General features: G+C 45.0%; 1 protein-coding gene across 1 annotated transcript in view; it reads left to right on the top strand.

Moving 5' to 3' along the window:
* LOC135056119 (UDP-glucuronosyltransferase 3A1-like) overlaps window positions 1–18,424 on the top strand; it is a 99,036-nt gene that overhangs the window by 73,340 nt on the left and 7,272 nt on the right. The window contains exons 3-4 of the mRNA XM_063960905.1: window positions 14,759–15,293; window positions 16,055–16,286. Coding sequence (XP_063816975.1) covers window positions 14,759–15,293; window positions 16,055–16,286 — 767 coding nt within the window. The remainder of the gene's footprint in view (window positions 1–14,758; window positions 15,294–16,054; window positions 16,287–18,424) is intronic.

Raw genomic sequence — 18,424 nt, 5'->3', positions numbered from 1 at the left:
AAGTCAGTGATAAATTCGACAGTGGGCATGAGAACCACTGGTAGGACAATTCCAGCCATGGGAGTAACAGGAGTAGTCCAGCACTACCCTGTTAGCAAACCAGCCGAGATTACAATAGGGCCTTTGCATACCAAGCATTCCTTTTTGCTGGCTGCATCGGCACCAACCAATCTCCTGGGAAGAGACCTACTGTGTAAAATGGGGTGCGTCATTTATTGTACTCCTGAAGGTGTATTCTTGGACATACCTGAGAAACACGCTCAGGAAGTGCGAGACATGTTAGACTCCCCATCAAAATTAATGTCACATACCATTATGACAAATAGGAATCCATCCCAAATAGAAGAGATGACATCTCAGATACCAGAGTCACTTTGGACAAAAGACGGACAGGACACTGGATTAATGGCAAACGTAGCTCCAGTAGTGGTACAAGTAAAAGATGGTAGGATAGCTCCAAAAATCCCACAATATCCTCTGAAGCCAGAGGTGGAGTTAGGAGTTTACCCAGTAATAGAGCGCTTGCTACAACAGGGCATTCTAGTAAGAACGTCCAGCACTGCCAATAGTCCCATCTTCCCTGTTAAGAAGAGTGGGGGGAGGGGTTACAGGCTAGTGCAGGATCTAAGGGGGATTAACAAAATAGCTGAGAGTCAGTTCCCCGTAGTGCCAAATCCAGCTGTCATCCTAATGCAAATCCCTCCCACTGCCAAATTTTTCACTGTTATTGACCTCTGCTCCGCTTTCTTTTCGGTACCTCTGCACCCTGACAGCCAATATTTGTTTGCATTCACATACAGAGGAGTCCAATACACGTGGACTCGATTGCCCCAAGGTTTCATAGATAGTCCAAGTATATTTTCTCAGGCTTTGCATGATTGTTTACAGTCTTTCCAACCAGACAGTGGATCAGTATTGATACAGTATGTGGACGATTTATTACTGTGTTCAGATTCACTGGAAGCATCTCTGAAGGATACGAAACAGCTCCTGTTTCATCTTTCAGACACCGGACACAAGGTGTCCAAAGACAAGTTGCAATTATGCCAAACTAAGGTAAAATATTTGGGACACTGTCTAACACAAGGACTGAGACACCTGACCGCTGATAGAATCCAAGCAATTAGAGACATGACTCTACCACAAACCCAGCAACAGATCAGAACGTTTTTAGGAATGTGTGGGTATTGCCGTAATTGGATCCCAGGGTTTTCCATATTGGCGCTACCTTTGCAGGAAATGGTCTCCTCAAACAAACCTGATAGGATTTTGCATACAGACGAATCCGAAACAGCATTTGAGAGACTCAAACAGTGCCTAACGCAGGCGCCAGCGCTAGGTATGCCAGACTATGGGAAACCCTTTGAACTATACGGAACAGAAAGTGCTGGTTGCGCAGCAGGTGTACTAACCCAAAAACACGGTGATGCCAGCAGGCCAGTTGCATACTACAGCGCTCAGCTAGACACGGTAGCGTGATCCCTCCCCACATGCTTGCGAAGCGTTGCTGCGATAGCATTGCTAGTGACAAAAAAGCGAAGACGTCGTGCTAGGCCACAACCTCACAATCCATACGCCACATGCAGTATCAGCCTTATTGAATTCTGCCCAAACCAGACACGTCTCATCAGCGAGGTTTACAAGATGGGAATTGGCACTAATGGCCCCCGTAAACATCACCATAAGGAGATGCAGTGCATTAAATCCTGCAACATATCTCCCAGGTGTGCCTGGTCAGGCACAAAGGGTGGAAGGTGAGAGTGCTGGGGAAGGAGGATTCAATACAAAGGAAGATACACATGATTGTATGGAATATTTGACCCAAAATTTTACCGCAAGGCCTGACATCAGTGACAACCCACTGGAAGATGCAGAACTCACGTTCTACACGGACGGTAGTTGTCACAGACAGTCAGACTCGGGAGACTTGTGTACTGGATACGCAGTCGTAGATGACCAAGACACCATAGAAGCGGAACCGCTAGGCCCACCTCACTCAGCCCAGGTTGCTGAACTGGTCGCCCTAACCAGAGCATGTGAATTGGCTAAGGGTAAGTCAGCCAATATCTACACCGATTCTAGATACGCATTCGGAGTAGTCCATGATTTCGGAGCCCTATGGCGCCTCAGAAATTTCATGACGGCAGCTGGTACACCGGTAGCGCATGCAGCTCACATAAAAAGGCTTCTAACAGCGATACAGGAACCCGACAGAGTGGCTGTTATCAAATGTAAAGCACATACATATAGTCAAGACCCGGTATCACTTGGTAACAGCCGAGCAGACGAAGCTGCTAAGTTAGCAGCTGCTACCCCCATACAGACAGACACCACACAATTGATGGTATTTAATACCATTAACACACAGAAGTTGTGTGAAATGCAAAATTTGTGTTCCACACAGGAAAAGGCAGTCTGGAAGGCAAAGGGATGTAGCCAAGAGTCCTCAGGACTCTGGACGGATGGACATGGTAAACCAGTGGCCCCCAGAGCATATCTTCCATGTCTGGCTGAAGCAGCTCACGGGCTGACTCATCTAGGCAAGGAAGGGATGTGCAAATTGGTAAGAGCCTATTGGTGCGCCCCAGGATTCTCCTCTCATGCGAGTAAAAGAGCAATGTCATGCCTTACCTGTCTGAGAAAGAATATTGGAAAGGCAATACCTACAGAACCATCCCATATCCCACCTGCCGGCGGCCCTTTCCAGGTAATACAAATTGACTTCATTCAATTACCCCCTTGTCGGAATTTGAAATATGTACTTGTTTGTATAGATGTTTTCTCAAATTGGGTCGAAGCATTTCCTGCAGCTACAAATACCGCTATGTTTACAGCTAAGAAAATTGTGCAGGAATTCGTATGTAGATATGGTATCCCTAGAATAATCGAAAGTGATAGGGGTACCCATTTTACAGGTGATGTCTTTCAAGGAATGTGTAAGTTGATGGGAATTGATAGCAAGCTGCACACTCCGTACCGTCCACAGGCGAGTGCGAAGGTCGAAAGAGTGAACAGCACTATTAAAAATAAATTGAGTAAAGTGATGGCAGAGACAGGATTGACATGGCCAGAAGCTTTACCCATTGTATTGTACAGTATCAGAACCACTCCCAGGTCCCCTCTTAATCTGTCCCCTTTTGAAATCTTGTTTGGTCGACAGCCGCATGTCATGATTAACCCTCAGGATGATTTGAAATGTAACAATGAAGTAACTGTAAAGTACTTGATTAACATGAGTAAACAGTTAAGGAATCAAAATGATAATCTGAAGTTGGTGATTCCTGATCTACCTGATAGTAATTGCCATGACATTGAACCTGGGGATTATGTAATGATACGAAATTTTCTACGCTCAGGTTGCCTTATTGACAGATGGGAAGGACCATACCAGGTCTTATTGACTAGCACTACAGCATTGAAGGTTGCTGAGAGAGAGACTTGGGTCCATTCATCCCACTGCAAGAAGGTTGCTGATCCAGAGAAGTCCCGTGATAAGGAACAGACGGTAGAGGTTGTATCACTGGAGTGTCTGTTCCAGGAGGACTGAGGCGGCACCTGAGCCTTGAAGACCGAGAGCTGTTGTCGACTCCCCACTCCCTTTTATTGTTTTTCTCCACTTCCCATCCCCTCTCCCTCAAATGTATTTTTCCTCCTTCTCATTCTTCTTCATCTCCTCCTCAAAGATGGACTTGCCCCAAGAGACTGTGATCCGGATTTTCCTGTTGACCATGATGTTAACCAGAGCAGTCTGTTCCGGCGAGAGTACCATGGAGGTCGATAGAGGTTCTGGAATGGGTTCTGATGATAAAGATGGAGGCGTAGTTTTCCAAGATCAACCTAACCAACAAGCAAAGGCGAGTATCAGAAAACGATCCGATAGCATTGATCATAGAAGAAATTGTGACGGATTGTTAGCTGAAGAAAACTGTATCTGTAGGCTCTGTAACAATGTCATTGAGGATGGGTGCATAAAGAAATGCCAATCCAGTTTTAATATCCATATGGACCGGCATCCATTGAGTGACTATCACTCCTTAGTGGGTAACGTATTAAACAAAACAGATTGTTGGGTATGCTCTCAAGTACCTCAGGGTCATAGCAAATCAGGGCTAGTACCATTTCCTTTAACGATAGGGGAGGTACTTGAGTTAAATGGTGGGAGACCGGTGGACCGGAGGTTTAATATCTCCAGCCCTCCTAGTTTGAAGCTCCACCAATACCACGTGGATAGGTCCCTATTATGTTTCAACATCTCCAATCCCAGAAAGCCGGGAAATTGGGAAGTGTCATGGAGTAACCACACCATGACCTTTTCACATAGAGCAGATAGAATGCCTACAGATACAGAGCTTGTACGCCACATAGCCAGTAGAGGAAAATCTTTCCGGTATAGATACACCTTAGGAAATAGGATTACTAGAGTTGGAGAAGTATCACCAGGATACTGTGCACATATCGTACAACCTGATACGTGCATTAAGCAGATGGAAGAATTAGGGCTAGGAGATTTCACCTGGAAGGTGTGTAATATGGTAATGTCTTTCTCCGTCCCATATGTTCTCCCCGATGATGCATATTTCATATGCGGGAGAAAGGCGTACAAGTGGCTTGCCCCAAACTCTGAAGGATTGTGTTATATTGGAAAAGTATTGCCTGAAGTGATGACTGTAACACATGACAAAATGAAAGACATACACCGTGGTGCCCAAGCTCCTTATACTCACACTCATTACGAGCACCGAGTTAAAAGACAACTGTCAGAAAGGTTAGAGCATCCGGCCTCTGATCTGATCCATGAATCCACCGGGATTCAGGTTCTGGTGGCGTTAGATTTCACTCGCACCGCTCGAGGAGTGATGAATTATAGATACATTTCCGCACTCGCCAATTTGTTAGATAATATCACTGAAATGTATGATGACACGTTTAGATACACTGGAAGAGAACTTCAAGCTTATAAAACAGAACTGGTACAGCATAGAATGATTCTTAATTACCTCACAGCAGTGACAGGCGGATATTGTGTTACATTGGCAACACAGTACGGCGTGAAGTGTTGCACGTATATCACGAATAGCACCGAGGATCCGGTAGAGGTCATAGACCAAAAGATGGACGATATTCTCCAATTAAAGTGGGAATTTCGCCGAAAACACAATCTCACCCTTGCTGCTGTAGGTAATGAGCTGACTGGTTGGGTGTCATGGTTGAACCCGCGAAATTGGTTCTCCGGTTTGGGAGACTGGGCTCAAGGAGTCATAATGGATGTTGGAAAGTTTCTCCTATGTATTTTAGGTGTTGTTATATCTATTGGATTGATATTTAGATGCGGGCAGGCTTTAATGAGGTGCAAACAAAGTACAAGAGTGATGAGTTTGAGGAGTGAGGAAACTGTAATTAACCTGGATTTGATTTACGACCCAATGATAGAAACAATGATGTGATGAAAATGCGATTTCTACGGTCCGTTTCTTTCACCTGTTTTTCTGGTTTTTCTCCAAGATAACAAGACCCCCCTTGGACGAGGAAGTTGATGAGACGCTATACAGACAACGGATAGACCAAAGACGAAGTTTTGACCACTTGAGATATGGACACTTGATGAACTTTGCCATGGATCCCCAGTTTCCCTAGAATTCTTAAAATTACGCTAGCCCAACATTTTTTGTAAATCTAATGGCATTGACAAAGCTTATTGCTCACGCTTAATGAGCAAAACAGCGCAAAGAAGACGACTTTCAACTGATACCGAACAAAACTTCGACGACAGATGTACATTTACCTGACATAGAATATCATTGCATTTTCCATAAGTGTTCTTCATCTTCATCTCTACAACCCTCAGGTAATAACACACATAGTATAGGGAATACAGGCACAGATATCAGCAATCACATATCCCCCCATTCATGTATCATCAACTAAAATGTGCTCCCCATTTTGTTCAAAATCCGAAAAGAGCTCGGTAAAGTTTGACAGCCCATCCACAGACCTGTACCACAGGATAAGAAGGAATTCAAATGTATACTTCGCAATACCTCGAAGCTTGATTTACAACACGTACGGCACGATGATACATGACCCCCCCAAACATGGACTCATACAAACATGCTTCTGCTATCACACTAGGTCATACCCTCTTCACACCTACTCCTCTCTCCTCCCTCACCCAACCATGGAAATGAATTAACCCCTGACATATATTTTTCTCCTTTTGAAATGTTTTCAGGAAGTGGCAGTTATTATTGACTGCCAAAGGGTGGACTGTCAAAGTCAGAAAAATATCTCTATGCACACTACCATATTTGCACCTCACACAGGTCCGTGCTGCGCATGCGTACGCTCTCCCGTACGTGCGCATACTCACAGTCGCGGGCACCCGCAGGCGCATGGTATGCGTATTTACGGTAGAGTTTATGTGGTTGTAGCGTGCGACTCAATCGTTACATATTTTCAGTAATAATGTATTTTGTAGATCATGGTCCCTTTGATAGATTCTGAAAGTTTGGTTAATATAGAATGTTTATGAACAGAGGAATCCCTCTTTGTTTGATACGAAGGGTCAGACAGGAGTAATACAGTGGTGTTTAGTATCCATCGGAAGAATATTTAATTAGAAATATTCCGGTGTTGGTTTGAAGCAGATCAATCGCTCGTGCGAATAGTTATGGACATAAGAAGTTTATGAACATTTACTTTATTTGCACTTTATTACCCATGCGGCGGGAAACCCAGTTTCCCTCCCACCTGAGCAGTTGGAAATCGTCACAGCCCACCTGTATGAATTAACCTATGACCTTTTGTTATGATGCGAAGCCGAATTCCTGTGTCCAATGGACGATCAGATTGTAGGGACCATTAGATTGCATTGTGTGTGGGGCATAAATAGGCAGGCCGACCACATCCAGCTCTCACTCTTCAACGGTTCTCATTGCTGAAAATCGGGTGCTGGATGTCCAGGCGCATGCGATCGTTTCCCCTTGTGCGTAAGTTTTTCTCCGTAATCATTGTCTTACTGTGAGCCATTTCTCTCATCTCTATCTCTCTCTCTCTCTCTCTACTCTTTCTCTCGTATTTTCCCTTGATTAGATTGTATTGTATTGTATTTATAGTGTAGTTATTTGGTTAGGAAGTCTCTGTTATATTGTAGTGTATCATTTGTACTGTGATTCCTTTTTACAAGTATATTAGTTATAATACATTTAATAGGCTTTGGACCCTAAACAAGTATCTGTGTATTTTCTCATAGTGTTAAGAATTCTCTGAGTGTCGGTGACGCTCAAACAGCTTTGTAGTTAATCAGGTTACACAAGGTTGCACTTACACTTTGTCTCTACATTAAGGTTTACTGTGTATTTCATTGTTAAGGGTATAGATATAAAGGTTTTGCGTTGTGAGCGTCTGCGTCGCTGGTGATCTCCTCGTGGTCTCGAGCGTCCGCTACGCCATAGCGAATCATTACGTTAGTCATAGCCAACAGAGTGCTTGTCTGTGATCTCTGGGCCGTGAGCGAACGTGACGCTTGAGCGTCTCGCCTACGGCTGAGCGATCGTTACGCAACTTGCGTACCCTTACGGTACTTCTTAAGTAAACAGCGTACAGTGTTCTTAGACCTCATAAAGGGTTGTATATACGATAAATATTTAGCTTTATCAAAATAGACCTGCTTTTTGCTGGCGTGTTCAGATAGTCATGCACGGATCAGTGAGATTCGTGCATGCTTATCTATGGGTAATGGTCTGAATGAGTTAAAAATGTAAAAAAAAATTGCGTGGGGTTCCCCCTCCTAAGCATAACCAGCCTCGGGCTCTTTGAGCCGGCCCTGGTTGTTTAAATACCAGGGGAAAATTGGACAGGGGTTCCCCAGTATTTAGACAACCAGCACCGGGCTCTTGGGCCGGCCCTGGTTCCAAAAATACGGGGGACAAAAGACATAGGGGTCCCCCGTATTTTTAAAACCAGAACCGGGCTCCACTAGCCAGGGAGATAATGCCACAGCCGGGGGACACATTTATGTAGGGCCCTGCGGCCATGGCATTACCCCCCCAACTAGTCACCACTGGCCAGGGTTCCCTGGAGGAGTGGGGACACCTTAAATGAAGGGGTCCCCCCCCTCCAGGCAACCAAGGGCCAGGGGTGAAGCCCGAGGCTGTCCCTAGCACCCCTGGGTGGTGGGTGCCGGGCTGATAGCCATAAGTGTAGTCAAAAATAGAATTTCTGCTGCGGGGTACACTGGGCTCCATCGGGGGTGTAGAGTAGGATCTTGATCCGAGGCACCAACAGGCTCAAAGCTTTTGATTGTTCCCAATATGCTCAGTGCCGCCTCCTCTATAACCCCACCTCCATGCACAGGGAGCTCAGTTTGTAAGTTGGTGCCATGCAGTATGCCTCAGGCAGCCTATTCAGAACGTGACCGGGTGGTTCTTAGAACGCGGCCAGGTTATTTACCTAAGGTGGTGTCTTCCTTCCACCTTAACCAGGAGATTGTGGTTCCGGCCTTTAATTCTCCTGAGTTGTCTGCCAAAGAGCGGTCTTTGGATGTGGTACGGGCTCTCCGTATCTACGTGAAGAGAACTTCCTCCAGTAGGAAATCTGATTCTCTTTTGTATTGTTTGGATTTCACAAACGTGGCTGGCCTGCTTCCAAGCAGACTCTGGCCAGATGGATTAGAATGGTGATTGCACATGCTTATGTACAGGCTGGTCGTCCAGCTCCTGCTGCCATTAAGGCCCATTCTACTCGGTCAGTTGGACCTTCTTGGGCGGCCCACCGTGGTGCGACCCTTGAACAATTGTGCAAGGCGGCAACGTGGTCTTCCGGGAACACGTTCTTGAGGTTCTATGCCTTTGATACCGCCGCTTTCCAGGATGCTTCCTTTGGACGCCGGGTTCTTGTGCCCGCTACAGTGCATCCCCTCCCATAAGGAACTGCTTTAGGACATCCCCGATGTTAATCCTTGTGGAGCCCAGTGTACCCCGCAGCAGAAAACGAGATTTATGGTAAGAACTTACCGTTGTTAAATCTCTTTCTGTGAGGTACACTGGGCTCCACAAGGCGTCCACCCTGACGCATTTAGCTTCTTTGGGTTGGTATTGGCATAGCCACTGACACCCTCTCCTGTGGTGAGTGTGTGATGTACTTGTCTACGAGCGGTTGTCGTCTCGGATACCTGCTACTGCATTAGGCTGGTTAACTAAACTGAGCTCCCTGTGCATGGAGGCGGGGTTATAGAGGAGGCGGCGCTGAGCATCTTGGGAACAGTCAAAAGCTTTGAGCCTGTTGGTGACTCGGATCAAGATCTTACTCTACACCCCCGATGTTAATCCTTGTTTAGCCCAGGGTACCTCGCAGAAAGAGATTTAACAACGGTAAGTTCTTACCATAAATCTCGTTATTGTTTTTTGTTGTGGAACTATAAGTCCCAGCAAGCCTCTCCCGCTTGCTGGTACTTGGAGCACCACAAGTACCAGCATGTGGGAAAATAACGGGCCCACTGGTACCTGTAGTTCCACAACAACAAAAAATACCCAAATGAAAACACAACACACCGTGACAGTAAAAATTTATTAAAAACACTTACACATACTTACCTACATCCCACGCCGGCCATTCACGTCCACTTGTCCATGTAGAATCCAATAGGGGTACCTGTAAAAATGAAACATACTGTATACAGTATGTAGGTCATTCGTAAATATACCACTTCAGATACAGCAGATGTCATATCTCACAGTATACTTCTTATTAGGCTCATTCAGATATACCCAAAATGTAAGAGATAAGCAATTATAGTGAAATACTGTTTAATTGTAAGATTTAATATGAGAAAAACAAAAACATATAAACTCCACACAGATTACAGGTATTTCCAAGTGGCCAAATTTTGACAATTACCAGCTAGACATGAACTGTTTTTAAGCAGTTCAGAATGCACTTGAAACAGTGCAAGTCCTGGGTTCTCCCACTGGTGCAGGCTCAGGTTTGGCTGAAATTGACAATTATTAAACAGTACTTCACTATAATTGCTTATCCCTTTCATTTTGGGGATAGCTGAATGAGCCTAATAAGAAGTATGACATCTGCTGTATCTGAAGTGGTATATTTATGAACAACATACGTATGCAGTAGCACTGGCTAAATTCTATACAACAATGTGATAATACCTATAATTCCTTAAATTAATTGTATCAATCAGAGATCTTTGGTATACTAGCAAAAATTTTCTGGGGAAAAAAAGGGTGGTGGGGGGATTTCCCAAACCTATGTGGCACATAGACGCAAAAGGGATTTTAATCTACGGGTGATCTCCTGCGAGTATTACGTACTCTCACTTAATCCTGGTTAGTCTCAAACTCCATTATTGGACAATTACAAATGTGGAATTCATCTGTTAGGGTTGGCAAGTGTTGAGTACTGTGTGGGATTTTTAAATAATTGGCCTAACCCCCCAAGACTCTGTGCCTAAAATCCCCTTGGTACTATTCAGCAGTTCCCCTTATTATAATAATATAACAGGGTATTATAATGTGTCTTCCCTTCCTGGTTCAGTAACATAGTATGCCAGTTGTTACCATTTGTATCCATAAAAGTTGCTAGTATCCCAAAGAAAGGAATTATAGGTATTATCACATTGTTAGTGTTTCTCATTTTAATATAATGCGCTTATATAGTCAGTCAATCAATGTTTATGATAATACTGTATTTCATAACGACGTTGACATATAAACCATGATGATTGACTGTCTATATCAGTACCTCATATTAAGATGAGAAATAGATGCAAATAATTACTCCAGACATTTTGTTTTTATTTAATTATTTTATTTAATTTTCTTTTGCTATACCCCAATATTAGGGGATTATAACTTTTTATACTGTAGGTATCACAACTGTACGTGACGTATCATACACTATGATGAACATAAGGAGGGATTTGGATAGATGTCATATTGGTGAACTTTGCTTTGATGTGTTGTAGAAGGGATTATTATACCTAACATCCACTAACAAATCCTTTACCTGCAATTACACCTATTTGTGTGATGGAGAAATTTGGACTGGAGAGGGGAGGAGTCAAGACTGGAGAGGGGAGGAGTCAAGACGGGAGAGGGGAGGAGTCAAGACGGGAGAGGGGAGGAGTCACGATGAGAGAGGGGAGGAGTCAGGACTGGAGAGGGGAGGGGTCAAGATTAGACCGTAACACCCCCCCCCCAAAAAGAAAAGAGAAGTGTAGATCCGACCCTGGAGCCGCGGCTGCCAGTCCGCAAGCTCTACTTGGCAAACGAACCGGTGCTCAGTTGAGAAGATACACGCCGCTGCCGGAGACCAAAGTCTGACTGAGCAGCACTGAAGGACGGGACCGCACTGCACTCTCCTCTTCTTCACTGACACAGCAGCGGGCTGGGAAGGGGAGGAGGAGCACATCGGTGGCTTTTACAGTAATAGCCGATAACGGCGGCTATGGTGTGTGTGAGTGGAGGCCCGCGGGTATGGCGTACCAGCGGCTAGATTCTTAACGGTACGCCGTACCCGAGCCTAACGCCACACTTGCACGCCTGGTCTCTCCTATCCAGATCTGTGACTCTATGACTCAGAGCTCCTAGCCATACCCAGCGTTAGAAAATGAGTCATAGAGTCATATATCTGGACAAATGTATAGGAGATACATATGCATGTATATATGCATTTTATTTAAGTGAAGAATAATTATATGCCCCTATTAATGAAATTAGCAAAGTGATATTATGGTTATACCATAGAGAATTATATAAAGAATGCTCTGCTGTATTGAGTGTATGGCTCGACAAATTGAATATCAACTCATTGTTCTGGTGGTCTCCACGTGTTTAGTCCCAAACAAGACAGGTAGGGTATATAAGAGTCCCTGAGTGCCCGTCGGGGGTTTGTTTGTTATGGTTTATTTAAGTGTTTCTAGGTCTTGACAGAGATCCTGGCATGGACCGAGACGTTGACCGTCCAGTACTGCTTGAATTTTAAGAATGCTGCAATAAATTTGTAAAAATTTAAATATGGTCACACCTGTTAATTATTGAATTCAGGTGTTTCAATCAGACCAGTTGCCACTGGTGTATAAAATCAAGCACCAAGCCATGCAGTCTCCATTTGCAAATATTTGTGATACAAAATGGGTCTCAGTGACTTCAAGCTTGGTACTGTGATAGGATGTCGTCTTTGCAATAAGACAGTTCGTAAATTTAATCCCTGCTGGGTATTCCACAGTCAACTGTAAGTGATGTTAGAAAGTAGAAGCATTTAGGAACAACACCAACTCAGCCACGAAGCGGAAGCCCACGTAAAATAACAGAGCGAGGTCAACAACTGCTAAGGCGCATGGGGCGTAAAAGTCGCCAACGCTCTGCTGATACCATAGCTGAGGCGTAAGCACAAAAGCTGTGTGGTGGCCCTGCAGGAGCTCAATATAATGGGTTTTCCATGGCCGAGCAGCTGCATGCAAGCCTCACATCACTAAGTCCAATGCCAAGCATCGGATAAGTGGTGTAAAGCACACCAACACCGGACTGTGGAGCAGTGAAAATGTGTTGAGTAACGAATCGTGCTTCTCTGTTTGGCAGATGGCCTTAACATTATTTTTGAAATTCAAGATGTCAACCGCGAGCCACATCATGACCCCGCAGGGAAGGAACAGGCAAGAGCTCCTGAAGACAGTAGATGTTGGAAGCCCTGGGGAGGCGGCGGGCAAGCAAACGAGCTTAAAGGCCACTGCCCCCAGGTAAAGATGCAGGAGGTAGATGTCGGAAGCTCTGGGGAGGTGGCAGCCATGAAAAAGAGCTTAAGGGCCACTGCCCCCAGATGAAGACCCTGTATAATAAACTTTTTTTAAAACATGTGTCTTGTCATTATTTTAATATTTTCTTTACAGGAGGACTACAGATGACAGTGGGCACTTAGGGGGTAATTCAGACCTGATTCCTCGCTAGGGTTTTTTGCAGCGCTGCGAACAGGTCAGAACTGTGCATGCGTATGCACCGCAATGTGCAGGCACGTCACACGGGTACAAAGTGGATCGTTGCTGCGCAATGTTTTTTTTTACGAAGAATCCATTCGCACGACCGATCGCAAGAAGATTGACAGGAAGAGGGCTTTTGTGGGTGGCAACTGACCATTCTCTGGGAGTGGTTGGAAAAACGCAGGCGTGTCCAAGCGTTTGCAGGGGGGGTGTCTGACGTCAATTCCGGCCCCGGACAGGCTGATGTGATCGCAGCGGCTGAGTAAGTCCTGGGCTACTCAGAAACCGCAAAAGATCTTTTTGTACCGCTCAGCTGCACATGAGATTGTACACTTGCACAGCTAAAATACACTCCCCTGTAGGCGGCGACTATCTGATCGCAGCACTGCAAAAACTGCTAGCGAGTGATCAGGTCTGAATTACCCCGTTAATGACCAGACATGCAGGCACTTGTGGCTCACCAACTGCCAGCATGCTGGGGCAGGCTTGCTGGGACCTGTAGAACAATATTATCATACCATGAACCCTGCTCCCACCACCACCAGGGGTGCATGGCATAGCACTGGGCTGCTGGTTGTTGTTTAGGAGGGAGAACCCTATTTATTTTTTTGTGGTCCCCACTTTCCGAGGAATTCCAGGCCTGGGCTGACTGGTCTGGGGATGGTTAATGTGATGGCAGGGGGACCCCACACTGAGTGACTCCCATACTACGGCATTATGCCCCTGGCTGGTTCAGCCTGGTGCTGGTTGCATTTCTATAAGGGAAATTCTATGCTTTGTTTTTTTTTTGGGAGGGGGGTTGGTGATCATCTAGTGCCTCCCCAGCCATTGACCTCACTGCACGCCACTTGCTGCCCCCCTCTCGGCACTACTGTCCTAATGTGGGGTGGCCCCTGCTGCCCCTACTATAAAATAGCCCTGTTGGAAATAGATAAAGTGGAGAAGTTACTTATAGTAACTAGCTTCTGTTATTCAAAGTACAGTGCTATGCCATGCACCCCTGGTGGTGGTGGGTGCAGGGTTCATGGTATGATAATATTGTTCTACAGGTCCCAGCAAGCCTGCCCCAGCATGCTGGCAGTTGGTGAGCCACAAGTGCCTGCATGTCTGGTCATAATTAAAAGTGGAACTTTCATTTTCTTTTTTTTAAACATCTTTTATTGAGCAGATCACAGTAAACATCAGAGACCAAGACAAATGAAAACACAATGATATAGATCGTAGACAAAATAGGTATCAGATCTATATGACAGAAGAGCAGACTGGTTTGCAATCAATTATTATTGCATGAAAGATTAAGAAAGCTCCAATATATGTGACAAAGGATGAGGTTGTATCGGAGAGAGAAACTGAAATAGGAAAAGCAAAGCAAAAACAAAAGTGGAACTTTCATCAATTTATATGTTGATTTGTCTTTTAAAAACCAAGGTTTATACCATGTACATTCAATAAGACCCCCTTTGACCCCACCAAGCATAGTGGCAATATCCCCATCTTTCAGTCTGAGGAAGTCTGTATTTATAATGACTGGAGGACTGCAGGGGCTGTGGGAACAGGAGCAGAGAGGACGACGAGGGTTCCTTTATAGAGGAGAGGACTGGAAGCATCAAAGGTGTTACAATAAAAGTAGTATTATTAGCACTTATCCAGCAGCAACATATTCACATTGTTCAGAGGGCTGGGCAATTAAAAGGTTTCAGATTCTCTGAAGATTGTTTTTAGGTATTGATGTTATATTTTATTTTTATGTTTATTCATCTTACCTTTCAGACATGGATTACAGAACTTCCTAGCATTTCTGGGCGAGCTTTCGTACCAGTGCAACATCACATTACACCAGTCAGATGTCTTAAACTTCTTAAGGAAAGAGAAATATGACATCGCAGTGGTAGATGCATTTAATCCTTGCACTTTTCTGGTCTGTGAGAAGTTGGAAATTCCGTACATTGCAATCTTTCCAGGAGGCTTTGGCAATGCCTTACGGGTGGGAATTCCCTCTCCACTGTCATATGTTCCACTATTCCAGACTCAGCTCACTGACCGCATGGATTTCTTTGGACGTTTGAAAAACACTTTAATGTTCTTTGGATCTCACATAGTGGAGAAAAAAACTGACTCCTTGTTTGACAGTGTGATTGAAGAACATTTTCCGGTGGGGTCCAGACCATCCATAGCTGACCTGCACCTGAAAGCCGAGCTGTGGATATATAATATAGACTTTACCACCGAGTTTGCTCGCCCGCTTCTGCCTCACGTTCAGTATATTGGGGGAATATTGGCCAAACCTGCAAAACCTGTATCACAAGTGAGTATTATATCTCTGTGCAAAATATTGGTATCTTACAGTAATAGTCCTTTGTGATTTTTTGCATACAAGTATTAGTGCCCTGAGTGTCTAGTGATTCAACTGTTTCACTGATTAATGTATTTTGCACTATCCTATGGACTACTGTAACAGTTATTGTTTCGGAGAGGGATCTTCCAGATCCCTCTCCGTTATAGGCCCTACACACTGGCCGATTTTCTGAAAGATATGAACGATCTCGTTCATAAATGAACGAGAACTCGTTCATATCTTTCAGTGTGGAGACTCCAGCGATGAACGATGCGCGGCCCCGCGCTCGTTCATCGCTGGTCTCCCGTCGGCTGTGCATGCAGGCCAATATGGACGATCTCATCCATATTTGCCTGTACTTCAATGCAGCCGCGTGACGGGGGGAGTGAAGAAACTTAATTTCCCCCGCCACTGCCCCCCCGCCGCCGGGTCGCTCGTCGGCCGTTTCGGCCGTCGGGCACCTCGGCGGCGCATCGTCAAATGAGTAGGGCCCCTTACTCCCACAGATGCATGAGCAGTATGTGTACAGACTGGTGGCGTAAGCTTTCACTCTGCTTCCAACTCTTTGATGGGTTGGGCTCTTATCGGAGCCCTTCTCCCGGCAGAGCTTTTTGCTAAGTTCAAGTGATATTTAAATTTTCACTTTGCTAATTTAGATGTTAAAAATTGTTTGTACATGATGGATCTGTGCCTTATTCAGCCCTCTCTATCTCTGTTTTCTGTCTGTGCAGGAACTGGAAGACTTTATAGCAGAGTCCGGGGAGTCTGGCTTTATTGTAGTGACGCTGGGTTCTATGATATCTTCAATCCCATTAGTGGAATTTGTAAAGGAGATGAATGCTGGATTTGCTAAAATTCCTCAGAAAGTTATCTGGAGATTCCAGAGGTCACAGTGGCCAGAAGAAGTAGAAACTGCTCCTAATGTGAAAATCATGGACTGGCTGTCCCAGAATGATCTCTTAGGTGAGACTCCTGTACAATTACCCAACAGAAAAGTACAGATGCTATCTGTCTACTTTATGTTAATTACTGAGTAGACGTAACACCCAGTAATAATAAATTCTGTAAGAGTCTCCATGTGCATGAAGTTGATATTTTCCTGACCTCTGTGTTACTGAAGCTCCCTCTACTGGCCAGTCTTGGCTGTAGTTTAGTAACCTATAGTAAGCAGCCTACTACACCTTTCACCAATCACAGCCATCTTTATGGTTACTATGACAGCAAACACTAATTACTAGAGGGAGCTAGGTATGGCCTTTGATGGGTAAACCATTGATGGTGCCATTAGTGATTACCATCGATGGTCTGAAACTACTGCTGGTGAAATATCAATAGTTTGTTCCCCTCTATGTCCATCATTGCTGGGGGCCACGGGCCAATCAGTGTCATGGAGTGAGCTTAGTGGGCCACTGGGGACGATGCTAAGATTTGTGTCGCTCGTGATGTCAGGAAAACAAAGAAAAACATTGATTCCCTAGTTGGCCATCAATGGCGGAGAATCATTGGATCTTCGGCACTTAATGGCAAAACCACTGGCTATTGGCACTGGCAGTGAACCATTGATGGATATTAACCATTGATGGTTGATGGTCATCACTAGAGGGAGCTTCAGTAAGCCAGAGGAAGTGAAACATTATCTGTAGCCCAACTGCTCTGACAGTCCATGTGCCACCAAAGCATGTTGTCATGTCATGTTGCCTAATTGCTGATTTTGAGGAGATGTACCCAGTTATGGAGAGTGTCCCGCGGGGGTGGGGAAGGTTGGGAGCCTTTGATCACCCGCTGTTCTGCTCTGCACATAGCAGCGAGTGATCCCTAAATAGATGCCGTGCACACACACATAGCATCTAAAAATGGGGGATGTGCTGCAAGGACACATTCTCCCATCTGAGGTCACTCCCCCATTCAACAGAAGCCACACACCCTTTTTGGGTCCCGTGTTGAAGTGACAAAAAAGTTGTGAGCTATGCAATCAGCTTATAACGGTCAACTCACTGTGCTAAATAAATGACAGAAGCTGGTTGTTGCTTTTGTCAACATCTCCACTTTATCTCTCTCCAATGCTTTTGTCAACATCTCCACTTTATCTCTCTGCAAGCCTTGCTACATCTCCCCCTTAATCTGTAACTGTTCAGCTACAGACTATGGGGTCTACTCTATTTACTAAGCCTTGGATGGAGATAAAGTTCCAGCCAACCAGCTCCTAACCGACATTTTTCAAACACAGCCTGTAACATTGCTGATTGTCTGGTACATTATCCCCAACCACTTTATCTCTGTTCAAGGCTTAGTAAATAGACACCTACGGGCTTGATTTAGAGGTGTATGCACTTCCGGTGTTAGACGTAGAAGAGCGATTTTTTTTTGCTACTGCACATTTGTCTAAGTCGCAACACTCATTGCAATTGTAATTTCAGGCACATGCAGGGAGAAGCGTCTACATCGCAACACTCATTGCAATTGTAATTTCAGGCACATGCAGGGAGAAGCGTCTACATCGCAACACTCATTGCTGCAGTTGTAATTTCAGGCACATGCAGGGAGAAGCGTCTACATCGCAACACTCATTGCTGCAATTGTAATTTCAGGCACATGCAGGGTGAAGCGTCTACATCGCAACACTCATTGCTGCAGTTGTAATTTCAGGCACATGCAGGGAGAAGCGTCTACATCGCAACACTCATTGCTGCAGTTGTAATTTCAGGCACATGCAGGGAGAAGCGTCTACATCGCAACACTCATTGCTGCAGTTGTAATTTCAGGCACATGCAGGGAGAAGCGTCTACATCGCAACACTCATTGCAATTGTAATTTCAGGCACATGCAGGGAGAAGCGTCTACATCGCAACACTCATTGCTGCAGTTGTAATTTCAGGCACATGCAGGGAGAAGCGTCTACATCGCAACACTCATTGCTGCAATTGTAATTTCAGGCACATGCAGGGTGAAGCGTCTACATCGCAACACTCATTGCTGCAGTTGTAATTTCAGGCACATGCAGGGAGAAGCGTCTACATCGCAACACTCATTGCTGCAGTTGTAATTTCAGGCACATGCAGGGAGAAGCGTCTACATCGCAACACTCATTGCTGCAATTGTAA

This window comes from Pseudophryne corroboree, chromosome 1 (genome assembly GCF_028390025.1).
Source record: "Pseudophryne corroboree isolate aPseCor3 chromosome 1, aPseCor3.hap2, whole genome shotgun sequence".
Classification (NCBI taxonomy): domain Eukaryota; kingdom Metazoa; phylum Chordata; class Amphibia; order Anura; family Myobatrachidae; genus Pseudophryne; species Pseudophryne corroboree.
The sequence above is the reverse complement of the archived record's forward strand: the minus strand, read 5'-3'. Positions and strand labels throughout refer to the sequence as shown.